Below are 22,293 nucleotides of genomic sequence, written 5' to 3'. Positions count from 1 at the left end.
AGCTGTCTCAGAACAGTTTGTAGTAATTAATAACACAACTCAATAATGTTTTCCCTTTATTTCGCAGAACATGCTTCTTAATGCTTGGAAAGAAATAATCTACTTTGATGTTATGCGTGTTACCAATGGGGCTCGTTTAGATATTACTGAATTATTGACTGAGCTGTGGTAGTTTACCAAATTAAATTAACAATTTATTATGTTATGTTATTAATTGCCTCAAACCGTTTTAAGATAGCTTATATAATAGAGAATTTATAAAGACTTATAATGGGGTAAATCATTTTTGAACACCCAGTATAACGACACTTAAAATGAGGTTTCTCAAAATGTGCAAGTTTTGAAACATTATAATATTGGTATTTGGAATAATAATTATAATGTAGACTGAACTATCTGAGCTGTTACCCTTCGAGTGCATAAAGAAATCTCATGTATAATATATATTACAAGTCTAAGTAAACATTAAAGAAAACTGAATCGATCTTTCATTGTGCAAAAAATTACTCTAAGCCAAGTGACACAGTCCCACCTTTTTACCGAGTGTTGTAAAGTACATTGATTGTACATTGTCGTTAATATAAAACTAAGTATACCCATGCGATTCAATGTTTGTTACAGTGTAAGAGAATTTCTGATTTGTTAACAAATACATACTTCATTGGACAGTATAATAAACCTTTGTTGCAACGTTTCGTTTTTATTTCAAAGTATTATTTTGTAAAGATAAATAGTAAATGCGTTATACACAGGAAAAAATAAATGTGAAAAACCTCTATTATTCTAAGTACGAATAATTTGAGTTAAAACTCTTTCAGAATAATGTAAACACATCTCGATGTCTTTTATTTCAAATGCCAGCTGAGCTGTTTTAAAGTTACTTATTGGTGTTGGGCTGAACGCGTTATAATGAGTCAGAATGATCTCCATGATGTTAGTGACTTATAGATAGAAACTAAAATAATATGTGTATGAATGGTTACAGACGTTTTGATAATAAAAGGGAGAAAGGTTGAGTTATATCTGAACATTAAAACTGTAAAGCTTTGTGAATTTTAATTCTATAGCACTTCAAGTGTGTGGTAAATGTTGGTGTTTTAAATAGTTTTTATGATGATTGGTTAAAGAGTAAGCTATTAATTTCTTATTTTCACTTGTTTGCTCGAAATTAAGCACTATGCTACACAATAGGCTATCATGTGCTCTGCCGACCACGAGTATCGAAACACGTTTCCTACCAGTGGGAGTCCGCAGACATGCCGTTGTGCCACTCGGGGACGTATTCACTTATAGCTAAATGGTTATGTTAAAGAACTTTTGCTAAAAATAGAAAGAACTGTTATATGTTATCATCCACTTAATACATACAGTAGGTAAGATTTTCTATAATCATTTAAACTATAATGACTTATAAAGTTAAATACGGAAATATGTTTCTTTTTAAGGATGAATAAATGGTTGTTATAAAAATGTTAAAGTCAGGAAATACAAAATGTATGTTAAATATAGAAGTGAGAACAGTAAGCACTACATTTAATGTGCTACTAACACTATTCAGGTCTAGAAACAGCACAAATGTATGTTAAATATAAAAGTGAGAACAGTAAGCACTACATTTAATGTGCTACTAACACTATTCAGGTCTAGAAACAGCACAAATGTATGTTAAATATAAAAGTGAGAACAGTAAGCACTACATTTAATGTGCTGGTAACACTATTCAGCTCTAGAAACAGCACAAATGTATGTTAAATATAAAAGTGAGAACAGTAACCACTACATTTAATGTGCTAGTAACACTATTCAGCTCTAGAAACAGCACAAATGTATGTTAAATATAAAAGTGAGAACAGTAACCACTACATTTAATGTGCTAGTAACACTATTCAGCTCTAGAAACAGCACAAATGTATGTTAAATATAAAAGTGAGAACAGTAACCACTACATTTAATGTGCTAGTAACACTATTCAGCTCTAGAAACAGCACAAATGTATGTTAAATCTGAAGTGAGAACAGTAACCACTACGTTAAATGTGCTAGTAACACTATTCAGCTCTAGAAACAGCACAAATGTATGTTAAATATTGAAGTGAGAACAGTAACCACTACATTTAATGTGCTAGTAACACTATTCAGCTCTAGAAACAGCACAAATGTATGTTAAATATAAAAGTGAGAACAGTAACCACTACATTTAATGTGCTAGTAACACTATTCAGCTCTAGAAACAGCACAAATGTATGTTAAATATAAAAGTGAGAACAGTAACCACCACATTTAATGTGCTAGTAACACTACTCAGCTCTAGAAACAGCACAAATGTATGTTAAATATAAAAGTGAGAACAGTAACCACTACATTTAATGTGCTAGTAACACTACTCAGCTCTAGAAACAGCACAAATGTATGTTAAATATAAAAGTGAGAACAATAACCACTACATTTAATGTGCTAGTAACACTACTCAGCTCTAGAAACAGCACAAATGTATGTTAAATATCGAAGTGAGAACAGTAAGCATTACATTAAATGTGCTAGTAACACTATTTAGCTCTAGAAACAGCACAAATGTATGTTAAATATAAAAGTGAGAACAGTAATGCACTACATTTAATGTGCTAGTAACACTATTCAGCTCTAGAAACAGCACAAATGTATGTTAAATATAGAAGTGAGAACAGTAAGCACAACATTAAATGTGCTAGTAACACTACTCAGCTCTAGAAACAGCACAAATGTATGTTAAATATAAAAGTGAGAACAGTAACCACTACATTTAATGTGCTAGTAACACTATTCAGCTCTAGAAACAGCACAAATGTATGTTAAATATAAAAGTGAGAACAGTAACCACTACATTTAATGTGCTAGTAACACTATTCAGGTCTAGAAACAGCACAAATGTATGTTAAATATTGAAGTGAGAACAGTAACCACTACGTTAAATGTGCCAGTAACACTATTCAGCTCTAGAAACAGCACAAATGTATGTTAAATATAAAAGTGAGAACAGTATCCACTACATTTAATGTGCTAGTAACACTACTCAGCTCTAGAAACAGCACAAATGTATGTTAAATATAAAAGTGAGAACAGTATCCACTACATTTAATGTCCTAGTAACACTATTCAGCTCTAGAAACAGCACAAATGTATGCTAAATATAGAAGTGAGAACAGTAACCACCACATTAAATGTGCTAGTAACACTACTCAGCTCTAGAAACAGCACAAATGTATGTTAAATATAAAAGTGGGAACAGTAACCACCACATTTAATGTGCTAGTAACACTACTCAGCTCTAGAAACAGCACAAATGTATGTTAAATACAGAAGTGAGAACAGTAAGCACAACATTAAATGTGCTAGTAACACTACTCAGCTCTAGAAACAGCACAAATGTATGTTAAATATAAAAGTGAGAACAGTAACCACTACAGTAAATGTGCCAGTTACACTATTCAGGTCTAGAAACAGCACAAATATATGTTAAATTTAGAAGTGAGAACAGTAAGCACTACATTAAATGTGCTGGTAACACTATTCAGCTCTAGAAACAGCACAAATGTATGTTAAATACAGAAGTGAGAACAGTAACCACTACATTAAATGTGCTAGTAACATTATTCAGGTCTAGAAACAGCACAAATGTATGTTAAATATAGAAGCAAAACTTTGAAACTAATGATTTGGTGAAGTGTTTTATACATAAAGTAATAGATAATTGTAAAAAATATACACAGTAATTTATTGGCTACAACATCTATCTTGTTCAAATGATTGATAGTATGTGTTGTAAAAACTGACACACGTAACAGTGTTATAATATTTGTTTCATTAATTTAAATTAAGTTTTACTTGTAGAATGTATAAGTTGATCTAGACATTGAAGACATGTTGGAACATGGTGTGATGTGATTACCATGGCAGCCTAGCAATGCAAAGTTAAAATGTTATTCTATATGCCTATTAACACTATCTATTTATAAAACCTCAGCAACCCTCTCTGTGGTATAGTAACAGCCACATAATTTTTTAGTAACACCATCTGTCTGCAGAACTTTGGTCATGCCTGTAAACCTTAATAACACATTCCACTTATAGTAACAACATCTAACTGTAAAAAAATTAGTAACAATATCTGGCTGTAAACCTTAGTAACATAATTTACCTATGGTAACAATCCCTCTGGTATTGAAGAGTTATCCCCTCCTGCAGATGGCCACATCCTCTGCTTCCACTGCTCGGATGTCATTGTCATTTGGTGCCTGTTACAGAACACTTTTGAAACCCTCAGCTGTCAGGATATTGTGTAAGATATGTAACCCTCAGGTGTTAGCATACTAAGTAAGAGTTGCATAACCCCAGGTGATGGTATATGAAATCATTGTTATGTACCCTTAGACAGTATCTTTTGATCTCCCCTCACTCAGCAATGTCCCGCTGAGGCATCATTCTCTGAGTGGTCAAATACTCTCCTAATTACTAATGCAGTTGATCTTTAATGAGTATCACATCTCTTGCTTATTAAAAAGAGTACTGTTGATGCCAAGAAAGTGTACTATGTTTTATTATTTAAAACAGCCCTATTGACCTTAAGTAAGTATGCTGTTACTTGACAACTGAAAATAACACTATTCATTTTGAGCATGAGTAACTTTAATTAAAAATTCAAAACAGCATTGTTGATTTTAAACAATGTTCTGTTACTTGAATATTTAAAATGTTACTGTTAATCTTATACAATGATTTTATCTTTGCATGTTACAACAATTATTGCAGTTAAATGACAAAAATAAGGTAAAAATTACAAATTTTCTACGTACAACATATGAGACTAAAATCAATACTGGCATCATTTATGTTCAATATTTAGTGTGTGTGACTTGTGTTTCTGAGGTTGTTAAACGCAAGCATAAAAATTTTAGAAAAGCGTATTTTGAAAACTAACATCTTTGGGAATTTTAAGGTTTATGAACTGCACATTAGATGTACAAAACTGTTTCCCTTTAAGTTTAATATGAGTGTTATGCTTCAGATAGCTAGATTTACTTATTTTCAGAAGCAACACTTTATCTTAAGTTTGCTTGCATAACTGTTTACAAATCATAAGCTGTGTGATAGTGAAGAATATATAAAGAATATATAGAGGTGATTTTTAAAGCAAAATTATCACAGTGTATTGTGATAATAGATAAGAAAAAATTAATTTGTTTTGCCCACTGTGTTCTAAACTAATTTAACTACACTGTGTAGACTTTGACAAAAATATCCAACTGTTTAAAGCTCTGGATACAAGTGTGGTGACTAATCACACTGTATTGTGATAACAGAGTAGTCAAATTGTGTTCTAAATGTAAATGAACCAGACTGTGTGGATTTTAACAACAACAAAAAAGACAGTTATCTAAAGCTCTGGATACAACTATGATAACCAACAATGTAATAAAGATTTGCATACATATTTGATTTGTTTCAAATATATTATTTTAGAACAACAGACAGTGTGCTGATTGTTTTTGCTGAAATTTATTGCCAAGAAGTCACATACATTTAAAATACAGAATCCAGCTCACACATGCATAAAACCTGACAGTGTTACTGTACAGTTTCATATTTACTGGATGGTTAATTGTCACAACCAGATTATTGCATTTATAACATATCAACAGATTGTAGAATCAATCAGTGGTCAAATAATGTGTTGTTGTTCCAATGGAGAGAGTAATTTTGCAGGCAGATATATCAACAGATTGTAGAATTAATCAGTGGTCAAATAATGTGTTGTTGTTCCAATGGAGATATAATTTTGCAGGCAGAAGCACTCTTCTTTACTGAGAAATAAATCAATGAGTTTGTCCTTTTTAACTTACACCTAGAACAATTCAATTGTTATATTTATTTTTTGTCATTCTTACAATTTTAACTAACAAAAATTAAGAGGCTGTGATTTACACAGAACATAGAGTATGTGGGCCATTCTGATGCTCATTGGATTTACTTGATTAATCATTCCAATATATCATTTGATTCTGTGTTAATAGTTAATATATATATACACAGCCTCTTACCTCTGATTTCTTTTCTGCCATTTTATTGTTATGAAAGTTGTTGTAGAAACATGATCAGGTTACAAACCAGTCACCATTTGAACAACAAGTGACAACTGTAATTTGTTTATGAAAACAAACTTGTAAATAATAAGCTATACAACCAAGTTTTTCAAGTCCATTGAAGTTGAAACTTAAACTTTACGTTCTTCACAAGTTCGAAGTAGTGGATCTTTTTCACTTTGGTTCTCATATCCATAGGGTTTGTCTTGGTTGTCACCTTAGACTATCTGAAAGGCTGTAAAAAAAGAATAAAAAAAAGACAGATCTGTTACAATGTTTTTTTGTTATCTATTAATTTAGGATATTAGTGATGAATAAAGGTCAATAAAATAAAACCAATAAAACAACTATAATTTCTTCCCTCAGACTAGTTGGTTTAAAACGAACAAACAATTACTTGTACATATTTATTACCTAACTTTTATGTTTGAAAATTGTGGCCAGGTTATACACAAATTTACCTCCATTAAACTCTAATACCACACTCAACTATATTTCACTTAATTTCTGTCTGAACTAAGAGAAAAATCTTTATAGCACGTGTAATAAACGTCATGAATACACAGTGCTAATAAGAACTACTTTTCGACTGGAAATAAAAATAAAGAATATTCTTGAAAGTTTGAAAACCACTCAAAACATCATAAAACAATCTTTTTTTGCTACCAGAAATATTAATGTACACATCACTGTAATTCCCGAAGAAGTAAGTTTGTTTCATATTTATGTGAAATAAAAATGTATACCATACTGCAATGAAAGTAACAGTGGGGCATTTGGTATCCATTTCATTAAAAAGTTTTCTACTGTTTTCATTTTCAACCACAGAATTATTATGAAATATAAAATATAGAATATTTGAAATATAACTCTGTAAGATATAATGCTAAGCAAAGTGTATTGATATATACTGCAATGCTATTACACGAAAAAGATGGACAGTCTCTTGTGTTGTTTCAATGCCAGTGTTGTTACATTTTTGATCTCATATTATGGTATTTTCAGCTAAAAACGTTTCTCCAAAAAAGTAAATCAGATAGGCCCTCTATATAGGTAGGATTAAAACAACTTAATGTTCTTCTTGTCCACATGTCATGTGAAAACTGCATGTTTACCTACGTAATGCAAAATGTTGAAAAATTCATGTATGAAATAAAAAGGTAGAAAATACATAGTATACATGCATTCCACATAATTAGGAAATGTGTTTTATATTGAAATGAAAACAATGCTGAGTATTTTGTGTTGTATCTTTACCCCAATATCTTTATGCCTGGCAACAGCCAGTTGCACACTCTCTTTGTTAACCTAAAGATGACCTAAGAAGGTCAAAACATTGTTTTCTAGTTTATTTTAATAAAAGTTTTAATACCCATAGCAGCTGTATGGATAACACATTTTTACTTCAAGTGGGTTTCTCATCATCACAAATTTACCAAAATTCGAAGTGCATTTTATATTTCAATGCTAGCAGCATGGAGTTTTTATGTGTTTTATCACTACTACTAAGACATTTTTGTTAAATTCTGTGCTGCTATCAAGAAATATTTTATATTGCAACACTAAGAACAGACACCATATCATGGGTTGTACGTGTAAGTTATATTGGAAATGGTATGATGAATTTTTATATTTTGATACTAACAGTGTCATGATGTATTTGGTTCAACTATCAGTTTAAGTTCTTCAATTTTATCAACTCTGTTGTGTTAAAACTCAATTATTCTCGACTTACCCTCTTTTTTTTACCTTTGTTTTCAACTGCACTGGAATCATCGTGAGCAGCACTACAGCACTGAAAACAGTAATTCCTCCAACACCATAACAAAGTGTATTTTTGTAGAACCAAGTGCAGTTATTACAATCAGTCTAAAAGATTAAACATAGGAAAATTATAACATATCTTATTAATTCACATAAACAAAGAAAGATAACAAAACCTTAGCCTTTACTATCCCAAAAGCTCTAAGATTTGTTAGAGAGACACCAACCATTCTAACCTTACATATTTCTTTGATTCTCATTATCATATATCATCAAAATATACATATTGAAACATGAAAACTCATATCTAAAATAATCTTATTTTATAAATCATGAATAATTCCATTAAAATATTTCCTTGTGCAATGTAAATACACCAACAAGTGACATAACATTCCCACAAGGATCTAATCACTTAAAGTGTAAAATTTTCATAAGAATATCATATTGTGTAACACAATGACAAATGTGTATCATTTAATCTGGGAGGTTCATTCATTTTACCTGCTGCAAATAAACTTAAATTATTGTAACGATTACTGTTATTGAGCGGGTACTTTCTGAGTGTTTACATTATAGAAGAATGCAATGTTCATTCCACTTAATGATAAGAAAGACATTTTATATTTCCAACTGTAAGTTTCACATTTCTACAACATAGTTATACATCACAGACTAACTTCACAAATAATGCTGAACAGTCATTACTTGCTAATATCTGATGCATCTACAATACTTTTCATATCTCTGTCAGTTCACTAAAAACAAACTGAAACTTTACACTTCCCAGTTGACTATATCTATCATGATCACAATAGTTTATCTTAGGTCTGGATCAACTTTATGCTTTGTTCTACGTTGGGTTGGATGTTTTAAGTATCTTGCACTTCCATTCTTTTTAACATTGGAAGTTTAACATCTAGTGGTATGTCATGTATTGCACAAGGATTTCTTGATCTCGTATAAAAATAATAAAAATAAAAAACTGTTCAAATCTAAAGATAGTCTAACATTACATGTGTTTCTGAATGAAGTCTATTCCTAATATGTATCCTTCCTCAATGTCAATCATCATTACATCAATTTGTGTGGAGAAGTTTCCCACAGTGAGAATGACTCCATCTTTCCTCGTGTTGGAACCTCATGCATGTCAGAACCTATACAAGCAGTTTCCCAACCTTCATTATCAGAGAAGATCAAATAATGGCAACTGTTGAACCAGTATTAATCAAGATATTTTGAAAATTTCCATAAATTAATCCGTTAATTTGGGAACTGGTTTCTTTAGATAACAAATTTCTTAATTTAATTACAACAAATGGAATTTTCTTGACTGACTTTCACTTTTTGAGTTCAGCTAATTTCTGTTGCCAAAGGTCTGATTAGCTCTCCTTTTCCTTTGGTGTGGAGAGTTTCTGTGGTTCATTCTTAGGGTATCATCTCATGGGTTTATTATCATGCTAATGGATGCTATTGAAAGAATTCAGTGGTAATTTCCCTAAAATTAGTGAGGAATGAATATAAAATGGGCATTTAATCTAATCCTTTGGAATAGTGTACAAGCTGTGAAATTCTCTTCCAAAAATAAATACTTTTATTTGTAACGTACCTTTGAAAATAAACAATTGTATACACTTTTTATATCTACATGTAACAGTTCAGGAGATACAGAATATGATAGACAGATATATAAACACACACTTGGCTGTTAGATACAAAGATATTGATCTGTCACAGTTTCATCAGTATTGTCCATGATTTTAATATAAAAAATGGCAGTTTATTCTTAAGTTACAAATAAAATGATACAAAAAATGTAATTTGCCCTTCTTATTAATACAAGAAAATATATAGTAAGTGATGAATCACTTAAATCATTTTTTCTACCAACCTTTACATAAAATGTACGAGATATCAAATTTAGATGTAAATGTGTAATTGTCACTTTTCCTATTTTTTATATATTTAGGAAGTAGAGGAATTCGATGGTTATTCATCCAAGATCAGATTAGAAAGTTATGATATTATAAACAAGTAAGAATATGGAGCACTACATTGTGAATCAATTAAAACATGAAATATTATTATGGCAAAAGTCAAGAAAAGATGGAAAATTGTTATTTATAACAAGAAACAACATAATGAAAACAGTAAGAACAATATTTGCAAGGTAAGTTGCTAATTGCCAGCCTCAGATGATAGAGGAGTTGGGAAGTAATCTGAGTTCGAATCCCTGTCACACCAAACATGCTTGCCCTCTCAGCATGTGCACGTTTTACTGACATCACAACAGTTTAAGTTTCAACATTAAATGTTCCTTATGTAACGCCATTTTAGTGTCTTTCAGGAATATAAGGATTATAATTTCTACTATAATACGGAGGCTATTTTAAAATGATTAGCGTCACTATGTCTGGTCATGCTCTATCTGACGACTGTGATCTGAATGTATCAATATTTTCGCCTGCAACATATGCTAACTAAAAGATTATAGTTTAGATGGCATCACACTACCTACGAAAAGGCAAAAAATGCCAAAATACATTTGCAATAGATGCTGCTGTACTGCGATTTCACATAGGTTGTGGTAGTCACGTGATATTCTGAATTGCATATCCAAAATACACTTAATATAACTTAACACTCTGTTTACTAATTTTCTGTACTATACTGTATAATACTTTCTGAGCCATACTGAAGTTGTTTATTACAAGAAGAATTGATTTTGGTTTGTTTTGAATTTCACGCAAAGCTACTCGAGGGCTATCTGCGCTAGTCGTCCCTAATTTAACAGTGTACGGCTAGAGGGAAGGCAGCTAGTCATCATCACCCACCGCCAACTCTTGGGCTACTCTTTTACCAACGAATAGTGGGATTGGTCGTTACATTATAACTCTCCCACGGCTGAAAGGGCGAGCATGTTTGGTGCGACGGGGATTCAAACCCGCGACCCTCAGATTACGAGTCGAGAAGCTTGAAGAGCTATACGATATCCCTGTGGGAGCAACAACAACAGGCCTTCCACCTGGTGTTTTTTATCGGGTAAAACTTGATATTTGTTATTTGAGTTTTCAAAAACTGTCTTCAATCTATATTTAAGATGTTTTTATGTATTTAACCTTATGACATATTAGCTGTAAACAGTGCTTAGGAAAAACTGGACCTTTCTTAAAAACAGTTTTGGTTGAAAAAGAAACTACATTTATGAAGTTAACTATCGCCTTACGTGATATTTTAATGTGCTTATTAGATGAAAAATCTGAAGTGTTGAACATGACGTACTTGATTTGTTTTGGATTAATGTAATACAACATTAAAAGTATGTTAACCCTTTTGAGATAGGTTATAGGTAAAAAGCTGTCTTTCAATCTGTTGACTTGCATTCAAAATTTTATTGAATTACTATTTTACTATAATGAATTTATCTCCTTAAGTGTGGTATCAAGCTGTAGATTATAATTAAAATTTTCATATTATACATTATTTAATTTTTTTAATTTAAAAGTATATATTAAACAACAACACCTAAAAACATTGATTTTTGTGTGTCACGTGGTATGTTTAATGTAGCATTGGTTCAGATTAGATGTTTGTGTTGTCAAAATACAAAGTTTGTAGTTTTGTATGAAATAGGAACTCAAATTACCAATATTGACAACCTAGAATATAATATAAAAATTATTTTATCTTGTCTGTTTGCTGAGCTATATTTAGTGAATCAAACACAGTGACCCCCACTTGCCTTTATCCGTTTTTGTAAACTTCCCCTTATATACACTTCCATATGACATGCATAAACAATTGGAAGCTCAGAATGTCCTTTTAGTGATTTTCTTAGCTATTTTTAAATATAATGGTGTCCTTTCTTTCGTTAGATACAAACCTTTGAGCTGGTAAGTTGAATTTTTAGTCTGTTTGTGATTTTGTAATTTTTTTAGATGCAAATACAGCTAAATTAGTAAACTTGATAAATTGTAATGGAATTCTGTGGTACTGATGAAATAATTTATTATTCTTTGGTTATCCAAATCTATATATATAAAACATTTTAAAAATGATTTCATTGCACTTTCTTCATGTGCAAAATTTTTTTAAGGCTTAGAAAGCTAAGACAAGTAACAGTTGAGTGTAGGGTTGTAATGAAAGAGATAATTGTGTTTTTTATACTTTTAGTACTCTTCTGTGTTTTAAGAAAAGTTTAGGAACTTGTTTGTAAATATTAATAATCTTGTATACTTATATAAGTTATAATAATTGAAATGCAACCATATTTTATTGTATACAACTCCACTAAATCAAAGCCAGTATAGGTCACTATGTAAAAATTAAAGGTTAGTTTTATATTATTGGATATAGAAATATAAATGCATGTGTGGTGCATGGCTGAAAAGTCAGTATAATAAAAAATCTATATAAATGTATAATATGAGATTTAAGCTATATATTCTAAACATTTATGTTTTTGTGTTATTATTTGTTGTTTTCTAAAAGGAAAAGGGGATAATTTATATTGATTTCCAAATTTTATATAGTGGGTACAAGATCAGTCAAATTGACTGAACTGACACAGATTTATTAGTGAAAATAACACAAAATATAGTTTTTTCTTAACAAATGTTTGGTAAAACTATTTGGACATTATAAGGTTGACATTATAAGGTTTTTGGATATGAAATTAAGAAATTTTCTGATGCACAAAAAGTATTTTTAATCTCAAAAAGAACATGATTTTGCACGATATGTGACACGCAAAAATAAAAAAGGCACGAGGAAAACATTCTTAACAAACCTTAAAACATAATTTTAAAAAATCTTATGTTTTATATATGAAAGTATTGTATTGTCTACTGATAATTTGCCAGATTTTATGAACTTGCACTTACTAATATAAAAGTAATAGAATGAAAACTATAAAAAGCACAAAATAGTTTTTTGGTTGGCCCCATGGATTGAGCTGTTCTGAAAGAGTTAGATAGGTAAAGTGTGACAATAGTGTAACATACAGAATTAATAATTTACATTTTTTATTTTGTCTGTGTTAGATTGTTGTTCCATTTCATTTTAAGCGTCTGAATGACCTTGTTATTTCCTTGTATTATTCTTGTGACAAAATTATCTCAGTTCCATCAGAATAAAAAACTGTTAAAGATCTGTAATTGAAGATTTTTCCAAATGAAAACTATGGGATTTTTGTAACACTAAAGTTTAAATTATTTATATTTCACTTCTGTAACATCAGAACCTGATTAATTTAACTATTAGGTTCGAGCCACATACAAGTATACAGCAGAAGATGAAGATGAATTAGACTTTGATTCTGGGGAGATCATTCAAGTGGTAGAATATGACGATCCTGATGAACAGGTGATTCAAGTACTCATACTGATATGATTGGTTGATTAAGATTGCTACTACAAATTTATCAGTACAATTTAATTGGAATATTTTAGAAGCTGATTAAGTAAAGTTTGAAGTGATAATTTTATTATTATAAAGTTTGAAGTGATAATTTTATTATTATAGCATTAATTTTGTCTCCTTTCTCCATGTGTTAGATTGTGTTTTTGTGAAATAAAAACTTCTTTGCTCACTTGCATCTGTAATTACTGTTAGGAATCTGTATAGATCCCTCAGGTTTTAGAACTTTATTTTTCAAACAACTGATTTACCAACTTGTGTAATTATGGGTTTATTTTTAAGGGTCCTTAGTAATGGAGTCACGTGAAGAAAATAAACATAAATATCATTGGTATTTCAGTTAATTCCACTAATTATTAAAACAGTGAATAATTTCATCCATTTTCTGTTTGTCAGTTCTGTACATTAAGTGTTGTAAGAGATAAAACACAAATCATTCAGTATGATGCAGCATGTAACAAACTTACTACAATAAGTATTGGTTAGTGGCATATATATAAAACAAGTTGGTAACTTGAAGTTTAAAATAACAATTGGATATCTCTAGTGTTTCAAGCCCATTTTACTTCACTAAATAGCAATCTGAATTAAAGCTACTGATGCCGTTAAGCAGAAAGTACGACCAATCAAGGAAGGTATTAGGCCACTATGTCTCTCATTTCCTTTTCAGTTTCATCTCTGCTGAAAAATAAGTCTTTAACAGAAAGCAGGATAATTTTATGTAAACCCTGATCCAGCTATTATATAACATGATTGGGAACAGTGTTACTTTCAGCTAGAGATAAACTGAAAATCTTTGATTTATTTCAGATATTTGTTTTATATTGAAACTTGGATAAAAAGGAAGTGTTTATATTATTTCAAAGTGAGCATAATAACAATAATAGTTCAATTAATAGGTTTATTACTAAAATTTACAAGAGATACTGATGAACAAAAAATTTCATTGTAGGAAGAAGGGTGGCTCATGGGCATCAAAGAATCAACCAACCAAAAGGGTCTCTTCCCAGCAAATTTCACTCGTCCCATTTAAAGTTTCCTGCAAAATGTTGTCTCAGGTCAAAGTTTATGGATACCTTGTTATTAAGGTTATCTGTACAATAGTACATGGAGTGTTCAAAAGTAACAAAAGAATCTGTGTTTGTGTGTGTATGTATGTGAAAAAACATAGGCTGAAAATATGCAGAAATTTATTGTTAGAAGTCATACATTGAAACATATATTCTGTTAACACTTTTTTTTTTACCTGCTACATTTTAGGATGGACATACCATGGTTTTAAAATTATGTTTCTCTATTTAACTGACAAAAATGGTTTAAATCATGGCTTTAATAGTATATATATATAAATATATATATATCTGTATTTTAAATTTATTTATTGTTGCTTAGTCTTGTTTGCTGTTATTAAAATGTATTATAAAATTTGTATGGTGTTCTAACCAAGTAAATTTTGTTATATAAAGCACAACTATTAAAACTCGTGATGATATGACTTAAGTTCTTGAGTTATATGATCATGCCATTGAACTAGCTTATATGTACTTAACACACTTTTGTGTGCTTCAAAAAATTATCATTTCTTGTTATAAAAAAACAAGAAACTAAAATCATAAGTAGTTCATAATTTGATATACCACCAGAATTTTTTTTTCACTTGTTATATCTTAAATTATTATCTGTAAGTGTCTTTAAATAATATAAGTAACCAAGATACACAAAACTTGGTAATTTTATGCCTAAAGACCGATTTACACAAAATAGGTTTGTTTGTTTTTGTTTTAATTTTATTGGTGCTATTGTTATTAATTATGGGTAGAAAATGTACCCTCAGGAAAAGGGTACTTAAACTGAAGTACTTTATTACACGTAATTGCACCTACGTACTGTTATTTGTTAACTTTATATGCCTTAAGTAACTCAACCAACCTTTTATACAAGGTCTTAAAATAAAAAAATTTGCGTGACAAAATGAGTAGTAACCATATATATAGTACAAAGATTTCTACAAAGATTTATTGTTATACAAAACAGTTTTTAGAAACAAAATATTGGTTAGGAAGATGTGTTAATACAATAATAAATTTAACTGTTTGTAAGATGTAACATAAAATGTTTTTGTATGTCTATATCTCATCTAGACTGTTTCATAATTGTACTTCTATAATATTTTTTTAAGTGTTGGTATTGTATGAAGGATCACACAAATACCTTGTAACATCTGTGATTGCTATACACTAGAGGTTATATAACTACAAGCTGTTTTTAAGTTTGCAGACTGTATTAATGACAGACATTTGTTAAAAGGCAATAATTAAGATTCATTTAAAAAGAAGCATCTTAAAAGTAAATATTTCAAGAAGTCCTGTGATACTGTTGACATAAAATAAGGATTTAAAATAACACAATTATAACTGTGGAAAAGTGATTTGTTTGAATGTTATGAAGAAACATCTAGAAGTCTTATCTTTGGCTGTAGAACAGAACTGCTGTTTGTGGTAGTGAGATAATAGTTCTCCATCCCATATTTTTATTAGAAACCATCTTCAAACTGACCACTGGTACTAGTGTACTTATGTTCTATGGAGTTAATGGTCAGCTATCTATCTCAAGTTTCAAATTAAAAATGTGTGAGAGCTAATGGTGCATCCATCCCATGTTTTTTGTTGTAAGTAATCTTCATAAGACTGGTCATTAGCAGTAGTGTAATTTATGTACCAGGGAATTCATTGTTTGATATCCCAAGCATGTGGAAAGAAGTCCTAAGTGATTGACCATCATCACATATTTCAAATTCATGAATTAAGTTTCATATCAGTATCATGTATCTGCCCATTAATGTTAAAACAACACACATTAACTTTAAGATGTGGAATATTTTCATCTGTTATTTATGTTCTCATTAGTAATGACCTATGTTTGTGTTGTTGTTTTTTTTGTATAAATTATGTTGTTAGCCTTCATGGCTTGTTTGTTGCTTTATGTTTATGATGCTAAATTTTTGTTTTTCATACATAATAGGTAATGGGTAAACCTGACTGCTTGAAAAATTGAAACTTTTTTAGTTGGGAATTTTTAATAAATACCACAAGTGGTTTTCAGTGTAGCTTACCTTGTTAAATTTATTTTGTGTTAAGTCCTTATCAGAATAAAGGTTATTTTTTACACTTTAGGTATTGGGTAAGTTGAAAAATAGAAACTTTTTTTAGATGTTGAAAAGTCTGTTGTATTTATAAATTTCATGTATAACTTTCAAGATGGCTATACCATTGCAGTTTACTTTGTTTCAAGTCCCTGTTATTGGAAGTGATGCTACTTTTATCCCTTATCTGAGATAAGTTATTGATTTTATATTTTAAAAACCAAATAAAACCTTATTTACACTGTTTGCTGTGGTACTGAAGTAATAAAAAAAATATTTCGTAGCTTAATTTTAGGTGTGCTGTAGTGTGATTGGTTAATGGTATTTACTTATTTTGTAACCTCATTTGACATTGAGAATGTTCTTGTTAAATGATTTTTTTTTTTTTTTTTACAATTTATTATTTTGAAATATTAATTTTGAAAGCATCTATAAATCAGTATTTGTGGTTTTGTTTTTATATTCAAACATTAATGTAACATTAATGATACATAAGGCTCTATAGTAAAGTTAGTATTATATCTATAGAACAAATAACAAATGTGTGTTTCTGAAATTTTGCCAGGACTGTAGTAATAAAAACAAAATTTTATAAAGTGAATCAGTATTGAAATTTACTTGGAGGAGATCTGTTAATATTTATTTTCCTTAATCTGCAAAATGTAATAAGCAGCTTTAATGTAGGATATTTTTTCCTTTTTTGATAACCACAAACATTTTAACCTGAACATAACTTGGCTGTCAGTTGTTATATTAAGTGAAATATTTTTGTCATCTATGGCTGTTTATAATACTTAATGTAGGTTTTTAAATCATTAGTGTATGTGTGGGTTTGTCAGTCCTCTTGCTATAATCAACAAACATGCACAGTGAAAATTATTTAAAATAACATATTTCTGACTGAGACAATTTAGGTTTCTAGAATTAACCAATAGAAATAAACCTGTATTTTCCTCACGTTTGTGTCTGAAATCCTTGTTATGACTTTGGTTACTCAAGAAAAATGTTACTTATTTGACATCTGTGGTACATTTCTGGGTTTTGAAGCTGGAAGGGAGGGTTTCAATCCATGCTATGCCACTAAATATTTCCTGAATTTAAACTATGGTAACATTGTAAGAATGACATTCAAATCCTTAGTGTAGATGCTGCTGTCTTTTTCTCTTGTCAGCTTTCCAAAATGGCATTAAGTTTACAACATTGATTCACTAAAACAGTTTAAACATTTGAGTTACTGTATTAATATATGTTAGTTATGTAGTAAATGTTACAAATTATTATAGTTTATGTACTTTTCTTTTAATAATTAATGCTTTTTTCTTATTTTTGTTAATTAATTCCTATTACATAATGAATTGAAGATACTGGGAAAAATCATTGTGAAGGTAAATGTTCTAGTCATGCTGTTTATCTGACAAAGTTGCAATATAATTTTGTGACGAGTCCCTTAAGGTGGTCCTATTTGAATTTTTAGTAGTGGTACATTTATGTTGGTTGTTTAATATAACAGTAGTAAAATCTTATCTATAATTTAAATAATGTGTTTTTACAGTTGACACTTAGCACAGAGTTGTGTAAGTCGGTTTTGTTTGAATGACACTCCCTGGGTAATACAGTTTTATCAGATCAGCATCTATGAAAATACAGAGAAGTTATTTACTACTGCGAGAAAACACGTCCAAGTATTTCCTTTATTAGAAGTTTCTTTATTTAAAATGTTTTTTGAGTGGTAAACTGAAGACATTTTCTATAAAGGTAAAGTAAACTAATAAATGAATTATTCTGTTGTTTTTGTGAGCATTTCTGATTAATATGTGTACCTGAAGGTTAGTGTTTAAGGTGACTTAACAAAATTCAGAGACTAATTTCCTTTGTTGTTATTTTTAACAATGTGACCACATTTGAAACAACAAAGCATCCACCATTTTTTGTGACATTAGGGCAGACTAAAATGTCTTGGCTGGAACTTTTCAATCATTGAAAATAACATTTTGGCAGTGTTGCTAATTTTAAAACTGCAAATAACTATTTATTCTCAATCCAGGGTCTTTCAGAAGTCTGGAGCCTTAGACATTATATACTTAAACCCATTTCTTATGTCAGTTATACATATTTCAGGAGAGATACCTTGCTGGCACAGTATACCAACAATTAATATGTGTATGTTTGCTAACTTCATGCAGTTTGAAAAATAAATTATGTTGTGTATTTTTCCCTATGTGTCCAGACTTCAGCAACACCATGTGTTACTCTATGAAATAGTTATCCTAGACTTTTGTACTGGTTAGAAAATCTGCAATATTCACAATAATAATTGCCATTTTTTGAATATATATTTCTGAAAATAAAGTGACTCTTCTACCTTATATAGTACTACCTTCAAATGCTTTAGCATTTTAAGAATGAATGAATTTTTGTAGATCATTTTAGGTCTTTGAATCTAATAAAAGTGTAGAACAGGAATATAATAAACTGATTTAATGATGGAAGTTACTGTTCACATATCAGTTGTAATTGAATTGAAAATTACTTCAAGGAAATGTTTCCTCTTCATGATGATAAAAACAGTGGGAAACTAATTATATAACTTAAGTTTTGGTGTAAGGGGTGTACAAGATTACAGCAGGGAAGGGGGGAAACAAATACATAAGTTATTGATTAAAGCCCTTAAGAGTTTCGACATAAAAAAACGTGTGGAAGTGTTTGTCATTACGAGTGTTCATTAAATTGTGTATTTCAATAATTTTAATTCATAATTACACAACCTCATTTTTTATATAGTTAGGTAGTGCTACCTTAAGTTTTGGACTTTTTATCAGGAAATATATTGGCATATTCCAGTACATTTCGTAACAAAACTACAGCTAATTTGAATCGTAGAGAAGTAAAAAATACAAAAGAAATGTCTTGTGTTCCTGATAAGTACTACAAACATGATTAAATGCTCATGAAAATGGGTCCAGACTTTGATGGGAATGTGAAGAATTACTTTGAATTAACATAAGGAAAACTAAATTAATTAGAAGTAAAATTACAGTACAAATTATTATACCCAAAGTAGGACACACCACACTGACACACTAATAGTCATTGAATAAAAACCAAATCTCTTATTTTTATATGCAAAAACGGCTCGTTTGGGCTGAGAAAACACTTTTACATAGAAGAGTTTAACAACGCTTTGACCTTCTTCGTCATCGCCAGGTTCACAAAGAAAGAGGTAACTGACCGGAAGCCGACCACGTCTGAAAGGGGTTGTGTAACTGTGTGTCGAAATGTAGAGGCGGTATTAGATGTTTGAATATATAATTTTATTTATTTTATTTTCTCAGCCCAAACGAGCCGTTTTTGCATATAAATTTCTCAACATGTGGGTTTCTCGTCATCACTGATTATCAAATCTCTTATTAACTTTACATCAGTACACATTATAAGTAACACCAATCATGCATTAAGATGCCAACTGTGCAGTTTAGAGTAGGAACAGGCCTGAAGTTAAAGTTAAAACCACTATGCTTTTCCTTATTTTTGTTAATTCCTATTAACTAATGAAAGTTCTTAGAAAAAGCATGGTGAAGGTAAATGTTCTTGTCCTGCTATTTATCCAGCAGAAAGTTGCAATATAATTTTATGAAGTCCCTTAACGTGGTCCTATTCCAGTAGGAACAGTGCATATTAGTGAATTGATGTTAATGTGTTCAAAGGTAGGTATTTAAAGGGAAGAATCTTTTATTTTTCATATTTTTTAAGGATGTATAGTATAGCTGATATTTTTTTTTGCACTGGTCATTCAAAGTAAAGTTTTTAAAACATGCATCACAGTTTTTGTTTACGTTTAGATGACTGTACTTACTGATTAAAATAGAACTACCACCTGATCAGCCTAATAGATGTGATTGAAAACATTATACAAATGGTGCTTGTTTGTTAGGAATAGGCTAGAGCTCAGAGTTAGTGTCATTTCCTACTTTTTGTAAAGTTTAATTTCTGTTATCAATTTATGTACTGAAGGTCTTAACAGTTAGGTTAACATTCAGTATAACTCCAATTTATAATCATAGTTGTGAAGTAGTTGATATAATCTAAAGAAGAGCAGACAGTTACAGTGAAATAAGAAGGATAAATCTGATAAAAGATACATGCAATGCTTAGTTTGGATAATACACTTCTATTAATAACTAACACATTAAAGCTCTGTAAATTTAAAAGCTCAGTGTTCAAATATGTTGTGAGAAATCATCTCGCACTTGCTTTTGTTTGCATTCATTCTGAAGGGTGGAAGTACTTAAATTTCTAGTGTGGACGAAGCACACATCCAGGATGTTTTCCCAAACTTGGAATTGGTAGAATTCTCCAAAGCACTCAAATTCATGGTGTATAACATTTTGGGACAACATGGGATCCACTGGTTCATCTTGGCTGTTCCACACGTTTTCTTTGTCTAAACTCGAAAGCAGTAGAAAGCTGTGGTCAAAATACTCCAAGTACTCTAAAAGCTGATCTGTACAAAGTACAAGTTCATGATGTATTTTTTAATTCAATACCCGAGCAACAGCATTCTTGTGTAATTCAGTCACGAAGACGAATTTTTTACAAAACATGGAAATATCAAAAGCAGTGTCTACTGTTATATTTCTGAAAATACAACACTGTAGAAAGATTATTGACACTCCTTTATGCTAGTAAGATATTTTTACTTGTAATGATGTGTGATTTACTAAAAGTGCCATAAGGTTAAAAGAAAAACTTCACCCTACTCACTGGAAGGGCATTTGAAAAATAGTTAGAAAACTGTTAGGTAGCTACTGCTTTGGTAATACAAATTTTGTTTGTCATAAATATTAAATAATCCTACATCAGTTATCACAGATGGATGTATATAAACAAACCTTCTATATTCACCTTACTGATAACACACTTTAACATAGCAAAAGTCAGCAAAACTGTGTACTTTTCCTTATAAAACATCAAAACAAGTTAGCTAATTAAAGTTATGGGAGAATTGCAAACGGATGGATAACACATTAACCTCTGTCAAGACTAAGGTTCAAAGTCTAGTCACACCATAGAAATAGTACCTTCTCTGGACTTTCCTGAGATTGTATTAGATTAGCAGACAAAATGCAGAACATAATCAATAATAAAGATACTTATAACTAAATATTTACACTTCAATGTTTGCAATAACTTTTACAAATGCCTTTTCTTATTGCAACCAATAAAAAAAATATTTGAAATGTTTTCTCTTCTGCCACTAATACAAAATCTTAACAAACAAGAGGTGTAACCTATCTCACTGTCTTCAGAGTTTGGAAAGTCTGAGCAAAAACAAGTTAAAGTGCACATCAAGGTCGTGCACTGTTTAATTAAAAAAATGTTCTTCAACAAAGATTTCCTCTTGATTGTGAATAATAAATTTAAAATCTTTATTACTGTGCATCTTCATTTTTATTAATATTCTGTATTACAGGTGGGTTGAATGTTGTCTTAAAATTAATTTGTATTTCATACAAAGCTCTGAGAGACATCTTTGCTAGCCATCTGTATTGTTGAACTGGTAAATTTGAAGGACGCCTTGACAATAGCATCAATTACCAATTCTTGGACTAGTATAATACAAAAAAAGGGGGGATTTGAACATCACCATTATACTAACAAAGGTATGATTAGAAGTTGGACAAACTAATTACTGGGTCTTACCCAATCTATGTTTTTAGAAAAATATAAAGTAAAAACAAAATACCAATTATACAGGACAAATTTGCCATTCTGCAGTCTTAAGGTAATGAATTTGTTCCACATCTCCCATTAGAAAAGTAAATTTTTTATTTGAGAAGTATAGAGTGAAGGATTG

At 30.3% G+C, this 22,293-nt stretch overlaps 2 protein-coding genes and 1 long non-coding RNA gene across 14 annotated transcripts in view; 1 reads left to right on the top strand and 2 right to left on the bottom strand.

The window, feature by feature from the left end:
* LOC143225043 (uncharacterized) overlaps window positions 1-22,293 on the bottom strand; it is a 134,844-nt gene that overhangs the window by 95,608 nt on the left and 16,943 nt on the right. The gene's annotated exons all lie outside the window — the stretch shown is intronic.
* On the bottom strand, window positions 5,531-9,845 carry LOC143225040 (uncharacterized). Its single transcript, XR_013013578.1, has 3 exons — window positions 8,896-9,845; window positions 7,851-7,984; window positions 5,531-6,350 (listed from the first exon to the last, which is right to left on the bottom strand). It is a non-coding gene; the product is annotated as an uncharacterized LOC143225040 (long non-coding RNA).
* LOC143226925 (myc box-dependent-interacting protein 1-like) lies at window positions 10,847-18,928 on the top strand (the record flags this gene model as incomplete). The annotated part of the gene is made up of 3 exons (XM_076458486.1): window positions 10,847-10,921; window positions 13,142-13,243; window positions 14,250-18,928. Coding segments are annotated over 3 exons (258 nt in total), but the record flags the coding sequence as incomplete, so codon positions are not given.

Source organism: Tachypleus tridentatus, chromosome 9 (assembly GCF_004210375.1).
Source record: "Tachypleus tridentatus isolate NWPU-2018 chromosome 9, ASM421037v1, whole genome shotgun sequence".
NCBI classification, from domain to species: Eukaryota; Metazoa; Arthropoda; class Merostomata; order Xiphosura; family Limulidae; genus Tachypleus; species Tachypleus tridentatus.
Note: the sequence above shows the minus strand (reverse complement) of the source record. Positions and strands in the feature narration are given on the sequence as shown.